This window comes from Mustela lutreola, chromosome 1, assembly GCF_030435805.1.
Source record: "Mustela lutreola isolate mMusLut2 chromosome 1, mMusLut2.pri, whole genome shotgun sequence".
NCBI classification, from domain to species: Eukaryota; Metazoa; Chordata; class Mammalia; order Carnivora; family Mustelidae; genus Mustela; species Mustela lutreola.
In genome coordinates this window covers 176,038,910-176,060,641 of record NC_081290.1, presented here as the reverse complement: position 1 = coordinate 176,060,641, position 21,732 = coordinate 176,038,910, and the positions used below count along the sequence as shown (strand labels likewise).

The following is a 21,732-nucleotide window of genomic DNA, read 5'->3' as shown; positions in this document are numbered from 1 at the left end:
CGCAGAAGGATTTCTATCGGGAAGGACTGGGTCTGTGCAAATGAAGTCCAAGTCCAGACAAACAAAGGAAGACCTCCAGGTTGTTTCGGGTCTTCAGCTGCACCCATCCTGTCCCCGGGCGGGCAAGGAGCGAGCTCTCTCCATCGGCACAACCCAAAGGTGCCCAAGTTCCCCTTTTCCTCCTGGCCCAGGCTTTCCTCCGAGTCTTCTGGGAAGCCCGGTTCTTCCCACAACAGGCATGTGAATTCCCAAGATTTTACAATCCCACACTTGTGACTGAGTCCGGGCCTGATGTCACTGCATGTCCCTGACCCACACACTGGGTTCCCTGTCCTTGGCCCAGGGCCACCCCAGATGTCAGTCCTACCCTCCTGTCTTTAACTGTCTCCCAGCTCGTCCCACAAGGCCCTGCTGAAGACCTACTCAGCCGCGGCATTCATTACACGTTGTTCAAGGAAACAGCGTGACCCGCATCCCTCCACTCCTCCCCCTGCCCCAGCATCACGGATTTGTCACTGGCTGCCTGCCTGCCCCAGCCCCGCACTCCTATCCCCACGTCTACACCCCATTCCTTCTCACTTCTCCCAGAAACCCATTTTCCTGACATCCACACAGCTCTTTCTGCCCCGAGAGACTCGCTAATGCGTTTCTGTGGAGAAGAGCGTTGGGTAGAAGGAATCAGCGAGCTTGAACACAAGGCAGTGGAAATTATCAAAGCTCAGGGAGGAAGGAAAAAGGGTCAAAGAAAAGTGAATGGAACCTAACGTGCTGTGGGGCGGCATCAGGCACGCTGCGGTGGGAACGCCGATAACAAGGGAGGAGGTTCGGGGCGTGAAGGATTGGGGGGGGTGTCTGTGGAAAACGTCCGTACCTTCCCCTTTCAGTTTCACTGTTTCAGTTTCACTGTGAACTTAAAACTTCCCTAAAAAATAAAGTCTTAATTTTAGAAAAATAACCTTATAGATTAAACATTAAATTACAATCTGGAATTTTTTTAAAGTCTGTGAAATTGACAAACATTTAGCTAGACGGACTAAGGAAAACAGAGGGAAGGCGCAAATCACTCAACTCGGATCTGAAAGTGGGGACGTTACTACTGATTCTACAGGGGAAAAAAACTACACAGAGAGCTCTGTGGGCAATTAAATGTCAACCGATTGAATAACAGAGACTCAGTGGTCAAATTCCTAGAAACAGCAAACCCACCAAGATTAAATCCTAAGAAACAGAAAATCTAAACAGACCCATAATGAGGAAGGTGACTCAATCAGTAACTGAGACTTGTAACGAGGAGGGTGACTAAATCAGTAACTGAGACTCTCCTGACAAAGGAAAGCCAGGGCTGAAGCCTTCACCAGTGAATTCCACCAAACATTTAAAGGAGGACTGACATCGATTCTTCTCAACATTTTCCCAAAACACTGACCAGGAAGGAACACTCCCTTATTTTACAAAGCTAGCATTACCCTTATATCAAAGCTAGATGAAGACACGACAAGAAAAAAAAAGTAGACCCATATTCCTTATGAAATTCATGCAGAAATTCTCAACAAAGTACTAGCAAACCAAATTCAGCAACATAGTAAAAGGGTTATGCACCATACAAGTAGGATTTATTCCCAGGACGCAAGGATGTTGCAGCATGATGAAAATCAATCAATGCGATATACCACATTAGCAAAAAGAAGGGAAAAATATCATCATCATCTCAACTCATGCAGGAAAGCATTGGACATTTTCTAAACCCTTGTATGATAAAAACACTCAGCACACTAGGAATTGAAGGAAACTCTCACAACATAAAAAAATTATGAAAAATTCACAATCAACATCATAGTCAGTGGCAAAAGACTTAAATCTTTCCCTCTGGGATCAGGAACAAGACAAGGATGCCTGTTTTTGCCACTTCTACAGAACATCGTACTGGAAGTCCCAGGCAAAGCAATTAGATAAGAAAAATAAAAGACGTCCAAAATGAAAAGGAAGGGGCGCCTGGGTAGCTCAGTGTGTTAAAGCCTCTGCCTTCGGCTCAGGTCATGATCTCAGGGTCCTGTGATTGAGCCCTGCATTGGGCTCTCTGCTCAGTGGGAACCTGTTTCTCCCTCTCTGCCTGCCTCTCTGCCTACTTATGATCTCTGCCTATGAAATAAATAAATAAAATCTTCAAAATGAAAAAGAAGAAGTAAAATGATCTCTGTTCACAAGAATAAGATCTTATATACAGAAAAGCCTAATGATTACACCACACACACACACACCTGTTAGAACTAATAAATTCGGCAAAGTAGCAGGATACAGAGTCTACAACCAAAAATTGGTTGCTTTTCTGTACATGAACAATGAACAATCTACAAAGGAAATCAAGACAACAGCGCCAGGAACAGTTTTATCAAAAAGGATAAAATACTCAGGAATTAAAGACGGAGGTGCAAGATCAAAGATAAATTAGAGGGAAAATCCCATGTTTGTGGACTGGAGAACTTAATGTTGTTAAACTCTCGAGACTACCCAAAGTGATCTACCGATTTAATGCAAAAGACAAGAACTTGGGCTAAAATTCATAGGGAATCTCAAAGGACCCTGAAGAGCAAAAACAATCCCAAAAAAGAACAAAGCTGGAAAAGTCACACTTCCTGATTTCAAAACGTACTTAAAAAGCCAGAGTCATCCCGCTGGATGGGGCCCGGTGTCTGGGAGGCGCGGCTCAGTGGGTTAAGTGTCTGTTTGGCTCTGGTGTGGGTCCCAGGGTCCTGGATCCCCTGCTCAGCGGGCAGCCTGCTTCCCCCCTCCCTCTGCGGCTCCCCCTGCATGTGCTCTCTTGCCATCTCTGTCACTGTTTCTATCTCTCTCAAATAAATAAATGAAATCCTTAAAAATAAATAAAGCTGCAGCATCAGTTCAAAAAAAAAAGAAAAGAAAAGAAAAGAAATGCTGCAAAGTTCACGGTTATATTTTAAAACTGCCACACGGGGTCGCCCTTTCTCCTAGGAAACCGTCTACCTTCAACCGGAGCAGGTAAAGAAGTTGTCCTTTCGTACAAGGGACTATTCCTCGGCCATCAGAAAGGATGGCCAGCTTCTGCAGCAACGTGGATGGGACTGGACGGGATCGTGCGGAGTGAAGCCAGTCAGGCAGAGAACAAGCATCCTACGGTGCCACTCACAGCTGGAACGGAAGGAATAGAGCAGAGACCGCAGGGGAAGGAGGGAAGAGTGAAGGGGGAGAAATCAGGGAGGGAGACAAACCGTGAGAGACTCTGGACTCCGGGAACCAAACTGAGGGTCACAGAAGGGAGGGGGTGAGGGCTGGGGTCACCGGCTGACGGGCGGAAGGAGCCGCGTGAAGTGACGAGCACTGGGCGTTACACTCGGCTGCTGTGCTGCTGCACACTTCGTCTGAAGGCAGCGACGTACTACAGGTCGGCTAGCGGAGTTTCAATCAAAAATATAAAAATTAAATGCCGGGGCGTCTGGGTGGCTCAGTGGGTTAAGCCTCTGCCTTCGGCTCAGGTCATGATCTCAGGGTCCTGGGATCGAGCCCCTCATTGGGCTCTCTGCTCAGCGGGGAATCTGCTTCCCCCTCTCTCTCGCCTGCCTCTCTGCCTCCTTGTGGGCTCTGTCTGTCAAATAAATAAATAAAATCTTTAAAAATAAATTAAATAAAATGCCGTAGGGACCAACAAAAATAAGTCCTGGTTGGTCCCCTCTTTGCCACCACAGCCCGGACGCCAATGCCCCAGCCAGCAAAGAGAGAATCACTGTCACTGCTTCAGTGCCGGAGCGACAGAGGACGCCACGGAGCACTCCCCTGGCGACCACTGTTTCTCTGGGGACGGAGTTTATGGTTTCTGCAAGTATGGAAGCGTCAGGCAGCACCAGCCCTGCCCACGTCGTCACTGATCTTTCTGCATGTGCGAAAGAGAGACTCCAGCTTGCAGGCGTGGAGACGACAGTGACCTGCCCTTCGGCCTGACCTCCAGCTAAGGGACAGCCGTGACCTACTGGGCAACTTCACCTGGTGAGGAGAAACACAGTGTCACCACTACCCACGGATGATGGGTCGAAGTTCAGGAAGCAGCACAGTCTTTGATCCCTGACACACTTTCCTAGGAATTAGAGACTAGAGAACCAAGACCGGAACCGTTGTCGGTTACGAAGCAGTCGTGGACTTGCCCTCATGGACTCTGATGACGGTGATCGTCAAGCTTGTAGTATGGGCTATGCCTGCACTTGGAGACAGTTGGGACAACTCCCTCGGCATCATTCAAACACCTTAGATAGGCTTCCTCTCCCTGCCACCCACGCGAGCGAATCACCAAGCCCGGAGAAAAGAAGCAACTCCATCGAAAAGTTGGGGACCACACATGATGGGCTGGAGTTCCATTGGAACTTAACCCCTACTCCACTTCCTCAGTTTATGTGTAACTAGATCTCACACCGGGGAGAATGCACCTCCGACTGCGTAGACCACTCTCAACCTACGGAATCATTCTGGTACAGAAACTGTGCTGGGTCGAATACTGCTATAAGCGTCTCTCCTTCCCGCCCCCAAACCCCAGTGATACTAGTGGGAACGGTGGAGCTCTGGGCAGAAAAGGCCGAGTCCCTGTCTGCGCCACTGGGAGCTAGAAGTGTAGTGATGAGCGCAACCAGCGGCCCCTAGAGGTCTCTAATACCCACTGTCAAATGGGCGAACGGATGAATGAACGAATACTAATTCGAGTTAACTTGTTCAATTAAAATTTTCATTTTAGACATCTTACAGAAGATGATGCTACAAATACAGAATGAGAGGCAGAATACAGGCTACTTTAAATTTCAAAAATCTAAATGGTTTCTGTTCAGCTTCCTAGGTATTAATGCCTAGGAAGATATTCACTATAAAAGTGGGCTTTTTCTTGAATGGTAGGCCCTTGTGCTGGGTTCGCTGGGCTACTCCACATTCCAAGCACTCTGTTTGTCTCCAACTATGCAGAAAACAAACCTAGACTCTAAAGTCCTGAAACAATGACCGTGATTTACCACCACCCATAATTCTGTGGGTCGACCAGACAGTTCTTCTCGCGGCCTTGTTCAGGATCTCAGCCCTCTTGGGTCAGGCCGTGGCTGGGCTGGATTACCCCCCACTTGCCCATTCCCAAGTCTGCTCCTTGGCACAGATGTCTAGAGTCTGGTACGTCTTTCTCCATCCAGATGGTCTCCTTACGGAGTGGCAAGAAGCAGAAGCAGCACTGTGGCCAACTTCCCTCTGCCGAAGCCGGGATTCAACGTGAGTGGAGACCAGCTCTGTTTCTCCACGGGACAGCAGGACGGAGAACAGGAAGCCACCTTCAGTCCACACCCCAGCTGACCTTGCAGGACTTCCAGCCACCCTGGGAGGTGGGAAGGAGCCCCTCCACTGCATCAGAGAGGAAATTCTCACGGCTGCACACGATGACACTGGGGGATGAAGACATGGTTGCATCTCTGGTGTTTGTTATTGCTTCTCCAGTAAGATACAATTAAGGGTATGTACAGAATAAGACCAAACAAGATGACTTGATAGCGACTTAGGTCTTGCTTGCTCGTCTCATTCTTGTGCCTGAAAGCCTTGCTAGTTGTAGAATTATCAAGCAGGGCCTTGGATTGCTTTTAGGCTCCAAATATTGTCCCTTTAGGGTTTCCCATCTTTATTGCCCACACAGAAAACACTCATTCCCTGTACAGTCTGGCCTACCTTTCTGTTCACGACGCAGTCAATGATTCGGCCATGAGCGTGTGGCCCGGGCTCTGTTCTTCAAAGCAGACCCTACTCACCTGAGTTGACCACATAGTGTCAGCTACAGGCTAACTTGCTCTAACGACCCAACCACTTTCTCTGCTGATGTGTCCTCCGAGAAGGCAAAATAGTTCAGTAATGGCCTAGCCATCATAATTCTCCCCTACCGCCAAGTTCTGAAGACATTCCCTATTTCCTTCTCACAACAGGACCGTTCCATATTTAGGTTCTTGCTTATTTTTATATTTTGAGCTCATTTTTTATATTTTGCCTGAGGTATGGATCGAATTTATTTTTTTCCATATAACGAACCAATTTTTCCTACAAAATGTTTAGATAACCCAAACTCTCACGGGCCTCTTTCTGGATTCTGTTCTGTTCCTTGGGCCCCTTGTACATTTCTAGACCCGTTCCACATTGCTCTTCCTGCTGTGGTGGCTGGTAAGTCTCACTAGGTCATAGAGTGAGTCTGTCTCTTCTCCGATTGTCCTTTTCATGATTGTCTTAATCAGGAATAGGGGACTACAGCCCAGCAGCCAAACTCTCCGCACTGACTATTTCCGTGAAACAAGCTTTATTGGGGCCCAGTCACACCCACTTGCTTACACACGGCCACTGGCTGCTTTGACCACAATAGTGGATTTGAATAGTGGCATCCACCTGCAAAGCTTAGAATATTTAGTGTTTTTACAGAAAAAGTTTGCTGACTCCTGGTCTCAGTTACTCAGGGACTTGAATTCTTCCACGTCAAGTTTTGGCAAGGTTCCCAGTTCTGAGCTCTTGATTACAAGCAACAGAAACTTGTTCTGTCTAACTTAATGTGGAGATAGATTTACTGCAGGAGGCAGAGTGCACCGGCGCTCCCAGGGGAAAGCCTAGAGCGTGGATGCTGCCAAGTGAAAAGCCTTCCAAACTCTCCTGCCTTCCCGTACCACTCAAGATTCAGAGCCCCGACAAGCAGAATGCTTGGCCTGAGCTACGGTCCCACACTCGCGCTAGCTTCCAAAGAGCAAGGCGTGTCCAGCCCTTTATCCATATCCATAGAGAGGTGTAGGGCCCTGCCTTCTGACAAGACTCACTCTGTGGAGGGTTCATTCGAAATATGAGCAGGACAGGATCTCCCCAATGGCGGCTGTGACTTTGCTTGAAATCACATTAAAGTGGGGCAAAATTGTTATCTTTAAATACTGCACCCTCATTCACGAAGACAATTTATCTCACTTTTAATTCAGCGCTTTCTCTGCGTCCTTTGCTGGAGTTTTAAATGTTCTTCTGGAATGGTCTTGTGAATTCTTGTCTAGTAAGTCCTTGATATTTTACAGTTTCGTTATTGTTGTGTTGGACACTTTGGTATTTTATGTCTCTTCTTTGTTTTATTATGTATGGTATTGAGGGATACTGCTGATTTCTGTATATTGATCTTATAGTATTTAAGCTTTTTTATTTCTTCTGAAGGTCTGTTGGTTTTCTTCAGTCTTGCATGTAAATACTTGCAAGAGACAATTTCATCTCTTTCCATCCAATCCGTATATTTCTTAGTATCTTTTCCTGTCTTATTGCTTTGACCTGAACCTTCAGTCTCATGCAGTACATTATGTTAGCATGTATTCTTGTGCCACTCCTGATCTTAGAGCAAATGCCTTTCAAGTTTTTCCAGGTAAAAAGATAAATACTTTTTTATCCCATTAAGGAAGTTTCTTTTTATTTCTAGTTTTCTGCTAACTTAAGTTGTAAATAAGATGCTTTTTATTTTTTGCATCTGTTGAAGTGTTCCTAAGTATTTCCTTCTTTAGCTTGTTAATATGTGAAATTACATTAATAGATTTGTTTTCTAATGTTGAATTCCTACAAATTAATCGTAACTTATCACAATGTATTTTTTTTTTGATCGTTACTGAATTCAGTTGTCTAATATACATTAGGGTCCTTGCACCTGTGTTCGCAAATGAGACTGGTGACCTACTTTCACTGCGCTGTTCTCATCAGGTTCTCACAGTGGGGTTACGTTGGCTTCATAAAAGGACTTGACACTCGTATCGTTCTTAAAAATAAGAAATGATGGGGGCACCTGGGGGGCTCAGTGGGTTAAGTGTCTACCTTTGGCTCATGTCATGATTTCAGAGTCTTGGGATCGAGCCCCAAGTGGGGCTCTCTGCTCTGCAGGGAGCCTGCTTCTCCCCCACCCGTGCCTCTGCCTCTCTGCCTACTTGTGATCTCTGTCAAATAAATAAATAAAATCTTTTTAAAAAAATGATAAAACTAAGTTTCTAAATCAAAAAGAGGGAGAATATTTAAAAACAAAATTCATTTCCAAAATTATGATTTGTTCTTTTAAAAAGTTAATAAAAATAGAAAAAAACAGCTGCATATACTATTGCCCAGCCTGCCCCTGAAGGGCTCCGCGTTCCGTCCTCTCTCCTGGCAGTTACCAGCAGCTGCCCCTTCCATCCACAGAACCTCGCTGCTGGGCAGTAAATTACACGCAGTGTGAGCACGCCGTAGGGACGTGGGTTTGATGCTGCGTGTTAGCTAGATGGTGTGACAGTCACTGGCCACTCTGGGTTTCAGGTTTCCCATCAACAGAATGGAAACTGGGGAGTTGGAATAATGCAAGCTCCTTTATAATAAGCTCCTGACTTCTAAACAAAATAAGCTCCTGGCTTCTAAACAAAAGTTAGCTGACTGCAGCACTGTCGGTTGTCACCCCCAGCAACCCACAAAATGGAGCAAGGATCCCCGCTCCCAGACTCAACACAACAGACTTCCAGAGCCATCTCAAGGCAGGAAGCACACATGAGGCCATGTCACTGCAAGATGATGGCTTTCTGCCCCAGTTCCTGGCACGGAATGCCTGAAACCCTTTTAACGTCCTAAGAGACGAGAGTGTGGGGAGCACCTTTTGTGCTAATAGTGGGTGCTTGACCCCAGTGTCTGACCTGGGGCTCCTAAACTCTTGTACTTTCCTGGGATGGGTGCACCTGTTATTTTTATGAGGTGATCCTGGGTGGGCTCCTTTTAAAACAGAGACAGCCATGATTAGAACCTCGAAACTTCAGCTCCACCAGCATTCTCTGGAGAAGGGAGAGTCTGCCAACAGAGTTAATGACACGTGATGCCCACATGATGAAGCTTTCATTTAAAAAAATAAGTCGGGGGCTCGGAGAGCTTCCACGTCGGGGACCACATCCACATATGGGGAAGATGACACATCCCAGCTCCAGAACTCCGTATGTGTGGCTGTTCCCGTGGCTTCAGAGTATAATCTGGCTTCAGAGTATAATCTCCCCCGTGTGTGCTTCTCTTCCTTCTCTTTGATCCTCGAGAAAGTGAAATGGAAATTCTCGCTCTCAGCTTTGGTAAAGTCAACCCTCCCTTCCCTGGAGCACAGAGAACCTGCTTTTCAAGTTAGGGATTTAAGGAACTTCCAGCATAGGGGAAAGGACCAGGAGAGGACTTTCCCACCAGACTGGAGCTAAGCCGGAGGAGGTCGGAGCCACCGGGAGCCAGGCTCCGCTCCATCCCTGACCCCGGGAAGCAGCCGCACCTCAGACAGGAGATAAACTAGTGCCCTACCTGTGTCAGGGAAAGTGCCAGAAGCTGCCAGACCCAAGGAGTGGGCAGACACAGGAGCAGAAACGCCTGGGGACCCCTGTTGCTGAGCGAGGGCACGGGGATGCCCAGAGGGCGAGGCTACGGGAAGGGCTCAGCCCCACGGACGGCAGCTGGACTCAAAACCAGACTGATTCGTGCGCCGTGTTTCTTGCTGAAACAACGTTCCCGGCCTTCGATCTGACCCATGACGGTGCAGCAGCCCCCTGAGCCGGTGTCCACCTTGCACGTGAGGGGCCGGCCCCCAGAACGAGGCTCTCTCTGCTCACCGTCCTCCCTCACCCTCCCAGCCCTCCTGCTGCCCCTCCCGGCATCTTGGCTCCCACCTGTCCTGATGTGCTTTGTCTGGGGAGAGAGACACGGGCAGGACGCAAGGAGTGTCTTCTTGGCTTTCCTTCCCCGATGTCCTGGCAGGTCGCTGAGGAGAGATGGGACAGAACCCACCGGTGTCGACTGTGCTGTCCACACGGGTGTGTGAGGACATCGGGGTTGCAGAGACAGGCACCAACCAGGCGGCCGCACCTGTGCCCTTGCCCCAGGCCCCTCGAGTCAGCCCAGGCCTGTGGGGCAGGTGCTAAGTCCCCAGCTCCCGGGGACTTCCTTCCCGGCCCGCGTCCTCGTGGCCTCCTCTCATCCCCAGGGTCAGCTCCTCCATCAACGCTCCCTCCTCTCTCCTGCCTCACCCCCCATCTTCCTGCTCCTTTAGCCTCTGCAGCCGTGGTGTCCTGACCCAAGCGTCTACACCACACCTATGACGCTCTCTCCTTCTTTATTGCGTCCGTGGCCTCCATCAGACTGGACGCTCCCCGAGAACAAGAACAGGGCCTCGTATTCTTCTGGAACGCAGGTGGTGCACTCAAGTGTCCAGCACATGATAAGCTCCATGACTTTTGCGAGGACGCGCACGAAGGAATAAATACGTAAGATCAGTTGCCTTCCCACATGCCGGATGTGCCCTCAGACGGTGCACGCACCTGCGTGTCCCAGGCGACCGCCTTCCGTCCGTTTCCACCCACAGGGAATTAGTGTCCAGACTAGGATCATACACCGTTTCATTCCTGGCTTCTGTGACCTCGTTCATGAGGTCTGTTTTGCCCACTGAAGTCCTCCGTATCTCTTAAAATCGTAATGTAACCGTAACGTAAATGTTCGTAAGGAATAGCTGTCCGTTTCTGCACTTACCTGGGCTGGCCTGGGGATAGACTCTTCATGGGAGGGCGCTGTTCCCAGGCCGGGTGGGGGCTGTGGGGCTGGAACCCCGCGACCGTCAGTACTGTCCAGCCAAAGACCGCCGGGAGTGCACCTGTTCCCGCGCCTGTGGGGGCCTCCCTCAGTGCAGCCGGCGACGTTCTAGTGAGAACTGATCAGAAGGGGCTTTCTGGGGACGGGCTGCGGCTTGCCTTGGGTCCTCCTGAGACGTGGGGTCCTGCCCAGGCTGGACGCCGTCAGCAAGCGGGGCGGCTCCGTGACTAAGCAGTGGATGGACGCACGGGTAAAGAGTCTGAAGCTTTCAGTGGCCAGGAGTCCATGGGCACTCGTCTGTAGCTAGGATGGAAGCACATTTTTGTTATTTCTGTGGTTTGGACATGTTCCTGTTTTTGTCTGTGTTCAGACAAGGTCTCGGAGTGGCCTGGTCTTTGATGTTCTATGACATGGTTCTTGTTCCGCAGCCAGGCCTCTGGCGAGCCGGGCCAGCCCCCAGGCCTGCGCTCTCACTGCAAGGGCAGCCCGCATTGCAGGAGGTTGGCAGCGCTGGCCATGGACAGACCGGACGTGGGAGCTGGGAGCCTCGTGATCTGGCAGTCTCGTTCCAACACCGCACCCGCGCTGCACGCCGGTCTGTGCTTTGGACGTCTGCGTGAGCCTCAGGAATTCACATTTCCAACCCAGCCTGGTGCTGCCGAGGCTGCCGGACCTCACGTGGAAACCACCCAAGTCAGCGAAGTGTGGGTGTGTGTGCGGGGAAGGAAAGATCTACCGTAGTTAGTGGCATTCCCGGGGAAAGTCTGCCCTTCTGGAAACACTGGGTGCCCTTGGGACACGGGCTATGCTGTGCGTTTTCCCAGGTCAGGTGCCCACTCTCCCACGGGAAGCTCCCAAACAAAGATTCTCTCCAATGTATAATTTGTCCAGATCGTTGACCAATAAGTTTGTCATTAACATCAAAGTAAAATCTTTTTAAATCATTTTCTTCTTTTTAAGATATTATTTATTTATTTGACAAAGATCACAGGTAGGCAGAGAGGCAGGCAGAGAGAGAGGAGGAAGCAGGCACCCTGCCGAGCAGAGAGCCCGATGTGGGGCTCGATCCCAGGACCCTGAGATCATGACCTGAACCAAAGGCAGAGGCTTTAACCCACTGAGCCACCCAGGCGCCCCCATCGTCAAAGTAAAATTTATGTGTAAATAAATAATGAAGTGTTCACTGCCCCCAGCTGTGGTGGACTCCAGGCACCACGAGGAAGAGAACCAGACACGCTCTTCTCGGTCTCTCCCGAGACCGAGCGCCGCCCTGATGCGTAGGTGCTTCCAAACACCTGTGTCTGGAACGTTCTAGCAGACAAAGGAAGGAATCCGAGAGGTCAGGGACATTGCTGTGACCGAAGGTCAGCGACAGGGGGCTTGGATGTCCAGACAATGGCCATGTGGAAACCCCAGAAGATTTCTGTTCTCATCCACACCCAAGACAAACCAGGAATGACGATGCTGTAACTTCAGACTGAGGTGACCAGAGTGTGATGCCCGAAAGAAAGGACGCTGACAGGGAGACGGTTGTGACCTCTGGAATATTGGTCCAATTCGGGGGGAGGTGATCTTCCCAGATAGACCCTCACCCTTTGGTTCTGTTTATACGTTTTTCTTCCACCCACAAAAATCCTTGCCACCCTGTCCTCCAACTCCCTGTGGTCCTCCTTGGAACTCTGCCTTGTGCCACCATTCCAGTCCCCACACCCCCAGCTGGTTTCTGTTTCCCCCAAGCCCCTATTCTGATGTTATGGTACCTACCTCTTCTACCGAAGGTGTTCACTGTTTATTTGCATGTCTTATTTAGCCAAAGAATGTAAACTGCAAAGCACTGATCCGAGGCAAGTGGTTTTGATTATTTTTGGTTATGATCTTCTAAAGGCCAGTGAGATCTTTGTCATTTCTTTTCTTTTCTTTCCTTTTAAACAACACCCTGCACCGAGCTGGCGGCTCTGGGAAAAGAGCGGAAGTTCGTTGTCTCACTCAGATGTGCTCAAGTGGCGAGAGGAAGGCGGCAGAGTCTGCACTCCCGAGCTGGGAGCCGGGTTCTGAAACGACTCTCAGTACGTAGAAATACTCTCACAGACACAGTTCACGAAGGAGTTAAGCAACCAAATATATAAACAAATAGTTCCCAGAAGAGGAATTACAAACGCCCTGTGAAATAACCAAAGGTGTGAACTATCTCAGGTAATCGAGAAGGAAATGCAAATTGAACAAGACGAGCCTCCCTCATTGGCCTGTCGCTCTGGCAGAAGACTGAGAGGTCCTGTGCAGTGTCAGCAAACAGCCCACGGGGCTGGAGATGTTCAGGTGCATGTTACAAGACAGATCTGACTGCTTAGAACATGTATGGAAACCATCACGTTTCTGAGAGTGTACACCTCAAAATTACTTTTTCCGTGTTGCCGGGATTTGGGCTGAAGGATGCTCACAAGGCCATGAGTTTACATCAGTAGAAATCAGAGACGACCTACGTATCTGTCAAAACAATTATGTTTAAAGAAATTACATCCATGCTCTGACGCTTCATAGTTACCACAAAGAATGAAGCACATCTCTTTGTGTAGATACGGGAAAATGATCCCCAAATACTGTCAAATTAAAAAAGCAAATTGCAGAAGAGTAATGAGAGTGTAATTCCTTTTTTGTGGACAAAAGGACCCATGTTCTGTGTTTTCACGGTCATAGCAATGCACGTGCAAATTTCTACACAACTATGTGTGCAAAAGACAAAACAAACACACAAAAACAGAGATCTGGAAAGAAAGTCACCCGGCAGCTGTGGTTACCAGAGTAAGACAGGAAGGACTTTTTACGCACTTCTGTGTATTGTTTAAATCTTGTTTCAACCTTCCTGTAATACTTATGCCTCTTTTTGAAATAGAAAATAAGCCCAATTAAAAGCAGAGGCTTCTCAAAGTTGTGATAAAATGTTTGAATATTCGCAGAAGCGCAGATCAAACCTCAGAGACTGCACGCGTGAATAATCTCTTTATTCTCTAGAACTCTAGGCCCACAAAATGATTCACATATATTTGGGTCCCTTACTGGAACCTGAAATCCTGTGTGGTCCCCCGGGAACAGCTCCTCCTGGGTCGTAGATGAGGTGAGAGAGGAACTCAAAGAAGAAGAAATTTCTTTGACACTTGGCTTTTTTAAAATCAGCAAAGCAAAGGGCTGTCAGAAACAATTCACCCAACCTCTGACGTATGCGAGGGGCCACAAGTTCAAATACCCCAGGACAGGAGGGCAAGGAACCAAGCAGGAGGTTGGCGAGGCCTGCTGGAAGCAGACAGCGAGTGCGGGGCTGGGGGAGACGCTCTTCCCCGTGTCCCCCTCGGACAGGCTGGAGCCCTTACGCGGGATCTTTCGGTGTTTGGAGAGAAAGCAGACAGCAGAACGCTTCACTGCAATCCCCCTGGGTTCACAGTCAAACGGGCAGTTATTTCCCGTCTCGGGTGCTGTGCCGCTGAGCTGCAAACGCCAGAGAAGTGTATCGCCGGCAGGACTTGGGAGCCGGCTTCCCGCTCACCACTTCACTTCACTCTTCTTTCCTCAGCCCTTTGGCCGTGGTATTCCAGAAAGTCAGAGCTCAACAGGTTAGACGCATCTCATTAGGGCCACCTGGGTGGCTCAGTGGGCTAGGCGTCTGACTTTAGCTCTGAGCATCATCTTGGGGTCCTGGGATGGAGCCCGCATCAGGCGGGGAACCTGCTCGCCCCACCCAATTCATGCTTTCAAAGAAACAAAATCTTTTTTTTTTAAGATTTGATTTATTTATTTGACACATCACAAGTAGGCAGAGCAGCAGGCAGATAAGGAGGGGGAAGCAGCCTCCCCGCTGAGCAGAGAACCAGTTGTGGGACTCGATCCCAGGACCCTGGGATCATGACCTGAGCCGAAGGCAGAGGCTTTAATCCACTGAGCCACCCAGGCGCCCCAATAAACAAAATCTTTTTTTTTTTAAAGATTTATTTATTTGACAGAGAGAAATCACAAGTAGACAGAGAGGCAGCCAGAGAGAGAGAGAGAGGGAAGCAGGCTCCCTGCTGAGCAGAGAGCCCGATGCGGGACTCGATCCTAGGACCCTGAGATCATGACCTGAGCCGAAGGCAGCGGCTTAATCCACTGAGCCACCCAGGCGCCCCCCCAATAAACAAAATCTTAAGAAAAAAATTATAATTTAACGTGTACAATGCGGTGGCATTAAATACACTCATGGTGTTGTACAAAGCACCAGTACTCGCTATTTCCAACCATTTTTTATTACCCCGGCAGGAACTCTGTACTCATTACACAGTAGCTCCCACTCCGCCGACCCCCTGACCCCCAGAACCTGCAGCCTGTTCTGTCTGTCTGCCTGTCTCTACCCCCGAGCTGGGTTCCCCGACCAAGTGGAAAGACGAGCTGTTTGCCGTTAGAGCCGGCTTATTTCTCTTAGCACGGCATTTCCAGGGTCCGTCCACATCACAGCGTGCGTCAGAGCTCCAGCCCCTTTGCTGGCCGAAGAATGTTCCACTCTGCGCTGTGTATCGTGACACTGTTTCAAGGAGACTCCTTGCCCAATGTGGGGCTTGAACCCATGACCCCGAGATCAACAGCCACACGCTCCACCGACGGAGCCAGCCAGGTGCCCGGTATCACGGTTTATAAGAAACATATATTTGGTCTTCATTTCCCTTTGCAGCACGGGAGCTTCTAAACCCTTAGAATCTCCCAAGCTGTGAGAAAGTTCCAGGTGTCTTTTGGTATGTTAATGAGGCGGTTTTGGAAAGTCCCTCAGTCAAGGAGGGGTTGAACTGGTTTCCGGGGGGTTGATGTGGGGCTGGGGGGTTGATGTGGGGCTGGAACTTGCAGACCCCACCCCCTGACCTCGGGGAGGAGAGAGGGGCCATAGGGGGAAATGCCCACTGCGCCGAGATGCAGTCAACTATGCCCACATAATGGAGCGTGCATAAATGACCCAAGAGGACAGGGCTCAGAGAGCGTGCAGGGTGACCCTCGGCACGGCCACCTCTCCCCCAACCAGATCCTCTGGATTCAGATATGGCTTCCCAGCTACCTTTTTGAGAAGCCATTCCTTAAGAACTGTCGTCCCCAGGAACTCTAACCTGACCTTGTTGAGCGGGGAGACCCAGCGGTGTGGGAGCTCATTGCTCTCTGCAGGTCAGACCTTCTCACCTTTACTGGAGTCTGGCGTGTCGCATTTCTGCAGCTGTTCTTGCCTGAATGTGAGAGTCCTGCAGAGCGCTGAGTACCAAACTGGTACCCAGGACATCTTTTGGAATGAGTGGTCCTCTGAGAGAAGACACAAGAAGGAAAAACTGAAAGCAGAGGGAAAAAAGCGGGAGAAGAACAGGGGCTGCCAACCACAGACAGAGAAAGCAGAGGTGCGGAGAGGGAGTGGACCCCGTGAATTAGCCTTCGCTGCGAGGCCTTAATCACAGTGTTCAGCCTGCGGTCAGTCTGGTGAACTGGAAGTTGACAGGAAATCGCCAGGAACAGGACACGGCCACAGACCGACTCACACTCTTGTTAGGTCCTTCCACAGCTTTGTTTTTTTGCTTGTTTGTTTGTTTGTTTTTTAAGATCTTATCTAGTTACTTGACAGAGCATAGAAGGGGGAACAGCAGGCAGAGGGAGAAGCAGGCTTGCTGAGCAGGGAGCCCGACGTGGGGCTCCATCCCAGGACCCTGGGATCATGACTGAGCCAAAGGCAGATCCTTATCGACTGAGCCCCCCAGGCGCCCCCTCCTGCCTTCTCTCGTTTGCTGCTCCCTCACCGTCCCAAAGTCCAGCCGATTCTGACGCATTCCTCATGCAGACACTGATTTATCCACAGACTGGCGGATGCGTCGCTAGAGGACCATCACCGGTGCACACCTAACCAGATGACCAGTCCTTGATTGCCTTTTTCTTCCGATGAATGGGAACTTCGAGTGGGATAGAAGCAAGTTTCAGTGGTAAACCCAAAATCTCTTAGCTTCTGCACGTTCATAACAGAAGCAGCTCCTGCCATCCCGATCTCGAAACCAGCTGGCTGTTAAACCACTCACTGGGTCTACCATGTGCTGCGGCACGTGGATCTGTGTTATTCACCATTTCCCAGCACCTAGCACTGTGCCTGGTGTCTGACCTGTATCCAGTGAAGTTTGAGGCATTGGCTGATCGAACGAATGGTGGTCCCAGTCTCTGTCTGCTTCATGCTTAGGTGACCTTCAGTCTAAGACACAGACGTATGGGAAATACACAATCCCTGTGGGACAAGAAGACCCACACTTTGCTCTGTTCATGTCCACCCAACCTTCATCCCATACATACAAACTGAGTGCTGTCAGTATGATGGGAAGTGGTTTGGGCTCTCAGGTACAGATAAGGGCACAGAGCCTCGCTCCCACGTGTGTGTTTCCATGATCACATTGTAGCATGCCCCACTCTGCATCAGCAGCTAGACAGTGCCTGTCAGCCACTGGAGTGTCCCCTCTGCCCGGACATTGTCCATCGTGTTGAAAGCACTCAGCACTTGACAGGACATCTAAGGGAGATGATAGCCTTCTTGGGGGAGAAGACATATCCAACTGTACACAGTCAGGATCCTTCGCTGGGAGAAGAAAAGCTGAGTGTTGTGGATGCAGCAGGGAAGGAAGATGCTGAAGATACTGGGAAGCTCTCGGCATTGTGAGAAGGTGGAGAGAATCAGGACTGAGGCTGAGCCCCAAAGCCTGCAAAACTAGTCCGGCAACAGAACCGTCCACACTGCAGCTCCTGGCCCGTGCCACGTCGGCCTCAGAAACTCAGTCTCACCTCCACTGAGAAACTGCCGTTGGCCTGAGTGCTGCCGGCCAAGCCAGCCGCCTCTGCTGCTATTCACACCAGCGGCAGGGGCAGCTCCGGACAGAGCCTGCTTCCTCAGGCTGCTCAAACCCGCATCCAAGTTTCCCAGGGACGAGCCAGATTGGCAGAACCCGGGTCACATTCTGGAGCTCAGCTGCCAAGGAGGCTGGGGACTAACATCTAAAGGAAGGCGAGCTAATCAAAAGGTAACGAGTGACCATTAGTAGGACCAGTGTCCCCTGTACTATGGCAATACATGATAGGAGCAAAGTCAGGTACGTCAGAGGTCGTCTCGGGTCCTGTGAAATTTGCTTCCTTGAGGGAGGACCAACAGTGAGCATACACATGAGCAAAATGGTGGATAGTGTTAGGTGCTGCAGACACATAAACTGTGAGGTGAGGCAGCCAAGAAAAGCTTTTCTGAAATGAGCAGACACCCAAGTGGCAGGAGGGTCAGCCAGCACAAAGGCTGGGACCTGACTTGTCATTTCAAAAAAAAACAAAGGTAGGCTGCACCTGAGTAAGGGAAGGAGAGAAGGTAGAAATCAGGGCCGGAAGAGCCTCAGGGACTATGTTGTGTAGGGCCATGATTCTAGACCCTGGAGAGTGGCAGGGGAACAGCATGATGTGACTTCCTTTCTAGAAAGATCCTGCTGGCTGGCTGCTGAGCTTGAAGTATGAGGAGGGGATCAGGGTGCTTAAATCTTCCTGAGGTCGGGGGAGAGGGTGAGACAGGAGGGAATCTTGAGAGATTTCTCCTGCGACCGACCTTGACCTTGACACCCTTCAATCTTGTCTGTTGAACTGCCCGGGAGAGGAGGTCAGGAGGCATCCTGACAAAAGGGAGAGCAGGAGCCAACACACTCCAGCAGGGAAGGCTCTGGAATTTTTGCAGAACTTTGAGGAGTCTGGCACGGTAACGGGGATGGATCCAGACATCGGGCTGGAAAAGTAGGGGAGAGCCCGGCTGCCAAGGGCTCCTGTCCTGTCCTTTTAACTTCTCATGGCACCCAGGTCAAGTGCTGGTACAGTGATGCGGGCAGAGCCAGATGTGACCATGGGCTAAATGTTCCCCAGGGAGTGCACATCTCCCTAGCACTTTGTAAGAGGGCAGAGAGGACACAGTTTCTTGTCCCTCCCACCGCCCCCTCCTCAGACTGGAGGAAACCGTGTGCCCATCCCCACAGTTCTGGGCAAAGCTGTTGGTGCAGAAATCAGACAACAGACAAGATTGAAGGGTGTCAAGGTCAAGGTCGGTCGCAGGAGAAAACGTCAAGGGGACATCTTGTCTTCCAGACTTTCTCATTTCTCTTTGGAGGAATCTTGTATTTCAACCTTAACTCCTAGGCACACATACGCTGAGCCTTAAAGGCAGCATTCGAGTAGGTGACTGAAAGAGGTAGCCTGGTGTTCCAGAAAGAGAACAATGTACACAAATGTCCGGGAACCAGAAAGTACCCGTGCCCATGGGCGGCTGATCTGAGGCTGGAAAGGCAGGTTGAACCCGGGTTGTGAAATGCTTGGCTTGACAGTCACCGGAGCAGTTTATTCCTAAACCAGATTCCCCGGTTGATCAGAGTAACCAAACCCTAAATGTGCAGTGTTTTGCATTTAGTCCACGGTGGATGCGGGGAGTGTTTGCTGGCTCACCTGAATCAACAGATGGAAATCTGTAAATGTAGGACATTGCCCCATTTAATCTTTTTTTTTTTTTTTTAAGATTTTATTTACTTATTTGACAGAGATCACGAGTAGGCAGAGAGGCAGGCACAGAGTGAGAGAGAGAGAGAGAGAGAGAGAGAGGAGGCAGGCTCCCCGCTGAGCAGAGAGCCAGATGCGGGACTCAATCCTCGGGACTCGATCTCAGGACCCTGAGATCATGACCTGAGCTGAAGGCAGAGGCTTAACCCACTGAGCCACTGAGGCGCCCCTGCCCTATTTAATCTTTATGATCAGTCATGTCCACACTGATGGACTTAACAGATCAAAAGTCCTATCCGCTCTAACACAGTTTTCAGAATTTTAACTGCAGTGATGTGGCCTTTATGTCACGGAATCTGGGTCAGATGTCGAAGGTCAGCAATGTGCAGAGGGTCGCAGGCTGGGGACTCACAGAGATTTCAGGGACCCTGCATCCTTCTGTCTCCCATCTTGGAGGAGGTCTCCCACCCTAAGCAGCACTCTTGGTCCCTCTTCCTGCACCACTTTGGGTTCTAGCGAGCACAACCTGCAGACTTAGGAAGCGTTTCAAGTCAGGACAAGGGAGTAGCACTGGCTTGGAGGGCTTGAGAGGGCCCGGACTAAAACCCCTGCAGAACAGCTTATTCCGTCTGAACCGGGGCAGCAGACACCGGGAGACAAGCGACGAGGTTCCATTTGCCCCACTGGCCTCCATGCCATACTTGCCACCACGCCTGCGTCCCCCCGCACTCCTCTCCTTAGGCACAGACTGCGCTGCCCCGATGTCCAGCGAGCAGGGAAGACAGCGAGGTACAACGCCCGTGGGGAGGTCGCTCCTATACAACTGGACCGGGTGGAGGGAAGAGCGTCCCCTCTCCCCCGCAGTCCCCTCCGCACTTGCCGGAAGAGACCTCCCCGAGCACCCCAGGCTTTTCTCCTAAAGGTCCTCTGGGACGTGTCCGATCCGGGGTAAGGCAGGTCCTCCCCGGGAGCCCCGCGCGGGGGGCGGGCCTCGCAAGGAGGGACCGCGGGGCCCGACCCCGGCCGTCTCCCGCGCGCGTCTGAGCGCGGACTAGGTGCAGCCCCGCCCCGCTCAGCCGGGTCACCCGAGGGGACCGTCCTCGGCTCACGACCCCTGCGCGGGGCCGCCCACGCGAGAGCCGCTCCTTCCCGCCCGGGCCGCGCCCGCGCCGATCGAAGACTTCCTTCCGGGCCCCGCGAAGCCCATCCCGCCCCGGGTCCCGGGAGGCCCAGTGGGGCCCGGCGGCGCGACGGCAGGGCGGCCGCTTCCGAGAAGACAGGAAACCGCGCGAGCGTCTAGGGGACCCGAGTCGGCCGGCGGGGTCCCGCGGCCCCGCCCCCAGCCGGCCCCGCCCCCGCCGCCGCGGCCCCGCCCCGGCCCGAGCCCCGGCCGGGCTCCCGCGCCCTATTTGGGCATTCGGGGGCAGGCAGCGGGAGCGGCGCGCAGCGGGCAGCCGTGCGCAGAAGCCGCTCGGGGGCCCCGCGGACGCTCGTCGGGGAGCGCGAGGCCGGCGTCCTGCCCTCGGAACAATGGGAGTCGGCGCGCGCGGCGCCTGGACCGCGCTGGTCCTGGGCGCGCTCCTGGTGCTGGCGCTGCTCAAGGCCGCCGTGGACAGCGCGGGCCTGCACGGTAGGCGGCGGCGGGGGCGCCAGCGCGGGCTCCCGCGCGGGCTCCCGTGGGCGCCGGGAGCGCGGAAAGTCGTGCGGCTCTCAGGCCGCGCGCGTGGAGGCGGCGGGCGGGGTCCGGGGAAACGCGGGCTGGGGCCGGCCCCGGGGCTGTCCCCCCGCAGCGGCGCTCGCCGGTCCGGAGGGCGCGCGTCACCTGTGGAGTGACCCGGGGGCTCGTGGTTCCCCCCCCCCCGACGCCGGTGTCCCCACGCCCCCTTCTGTAAACTGGCGGGGTGGACCCCGCGCACCCGCGCCCGACACGGGGGTCTCGGACGAACGCCCTCTGGCCCTGAGGCCCCCGGACGCTGAAGGGGGCGGCGCTGTGGGGAGCGCGCGCTGCTCCCGGGACGGTCCTGGGGCGCCCCCCCCCCACCCGCAGTGGCACCTGCCCCGGCGCGCACTTGCCGTGCAGCCCTTGGGCCTCTTCTGCCGGGTGTGCGCGCCCACGGCTCGGGCCCCGCCCTCAGCACCGCGACGCCCTGGTTCTGGGGGGCGCGGTGGGGGCGCCGGGGACTTTGAAAGGCGTCCAGGAGAGAGGCCGCGAAGCCGGGGGGTGCTGTCCGTTCCCTGCTCCTCTGTGGGCTCTGGCAGCTGTGCGGCCCACGGCGACGTCCCGTGAACAACGGGGAGTTCTCTCAAGGGCCCCGTTCTCCGCAGTTGAGCTCTGTCCGTCGGGTGCATGCGTGGCCCGAGCTTCGTCTTACCCAGGGAAGACAGAGACGCCAGTGCGGGCGCAACACCTGCTTTGCATACAATAACCCGTGAGACTTAGTAATAATTTTTGTTTGCTTTGCTGAATTGTGCGTGTCGGCTTCGCAGACCTGAGACTGTTTAAGGAAACAATGATCAGTAAGTCACATCCATCCCATTTTCAATATTATGAGGTGTTTCAGTGTAAGGTGAATGGTCTGGACA

At 52.0% G+C, this 21,732-nt stretch overlaps 1 protein-coding gene and 1 long non-coding RNA gene across 2 annotated transcripts in view; one reads left to right on the top strand and one right to left on the bottom strand.

Moving 5' to 3' along the window:
* Window positions 1-9,605: 9,605 nt before the first annotated feature.
* Window positions 9,606-12,640, bottom strand: LOC131834585 (uncharacterized). The gene is made up of 3 exons (XR_009354928.1): window positions 12,373-12,640; window positions 10,549-10,911; window positions 9,606-9,784 (listed from the first exon to the last, which is right to left on the bottom strand). It is a non-coding gene; the product is annotated as an uncharacterized LOC131834585 (long non-coding RNA).
* A 7,564-nt stretch (window positions 12,641-20,204) lies between these two features.
* The window catches only part of TMEM123 (transmembrane protein 123), a 49,293-nt gene continuing 47,765 nt past the window's right edge, over window positions 20,205-21,732 (top strand). Inside the window, exon 1 of the mRNA XM_059179275.1 lies at window positions 20,205-20,779. Within this exon, the coding sequence (XP_059035258.1) occupies window positions 20,680-20,779 (100 nt within the window). The 5' untranslated portion in view covers window positions 20,205-20,679. The remainder of the gene's footprint in view (window positions 20,780-21,732) is intronic.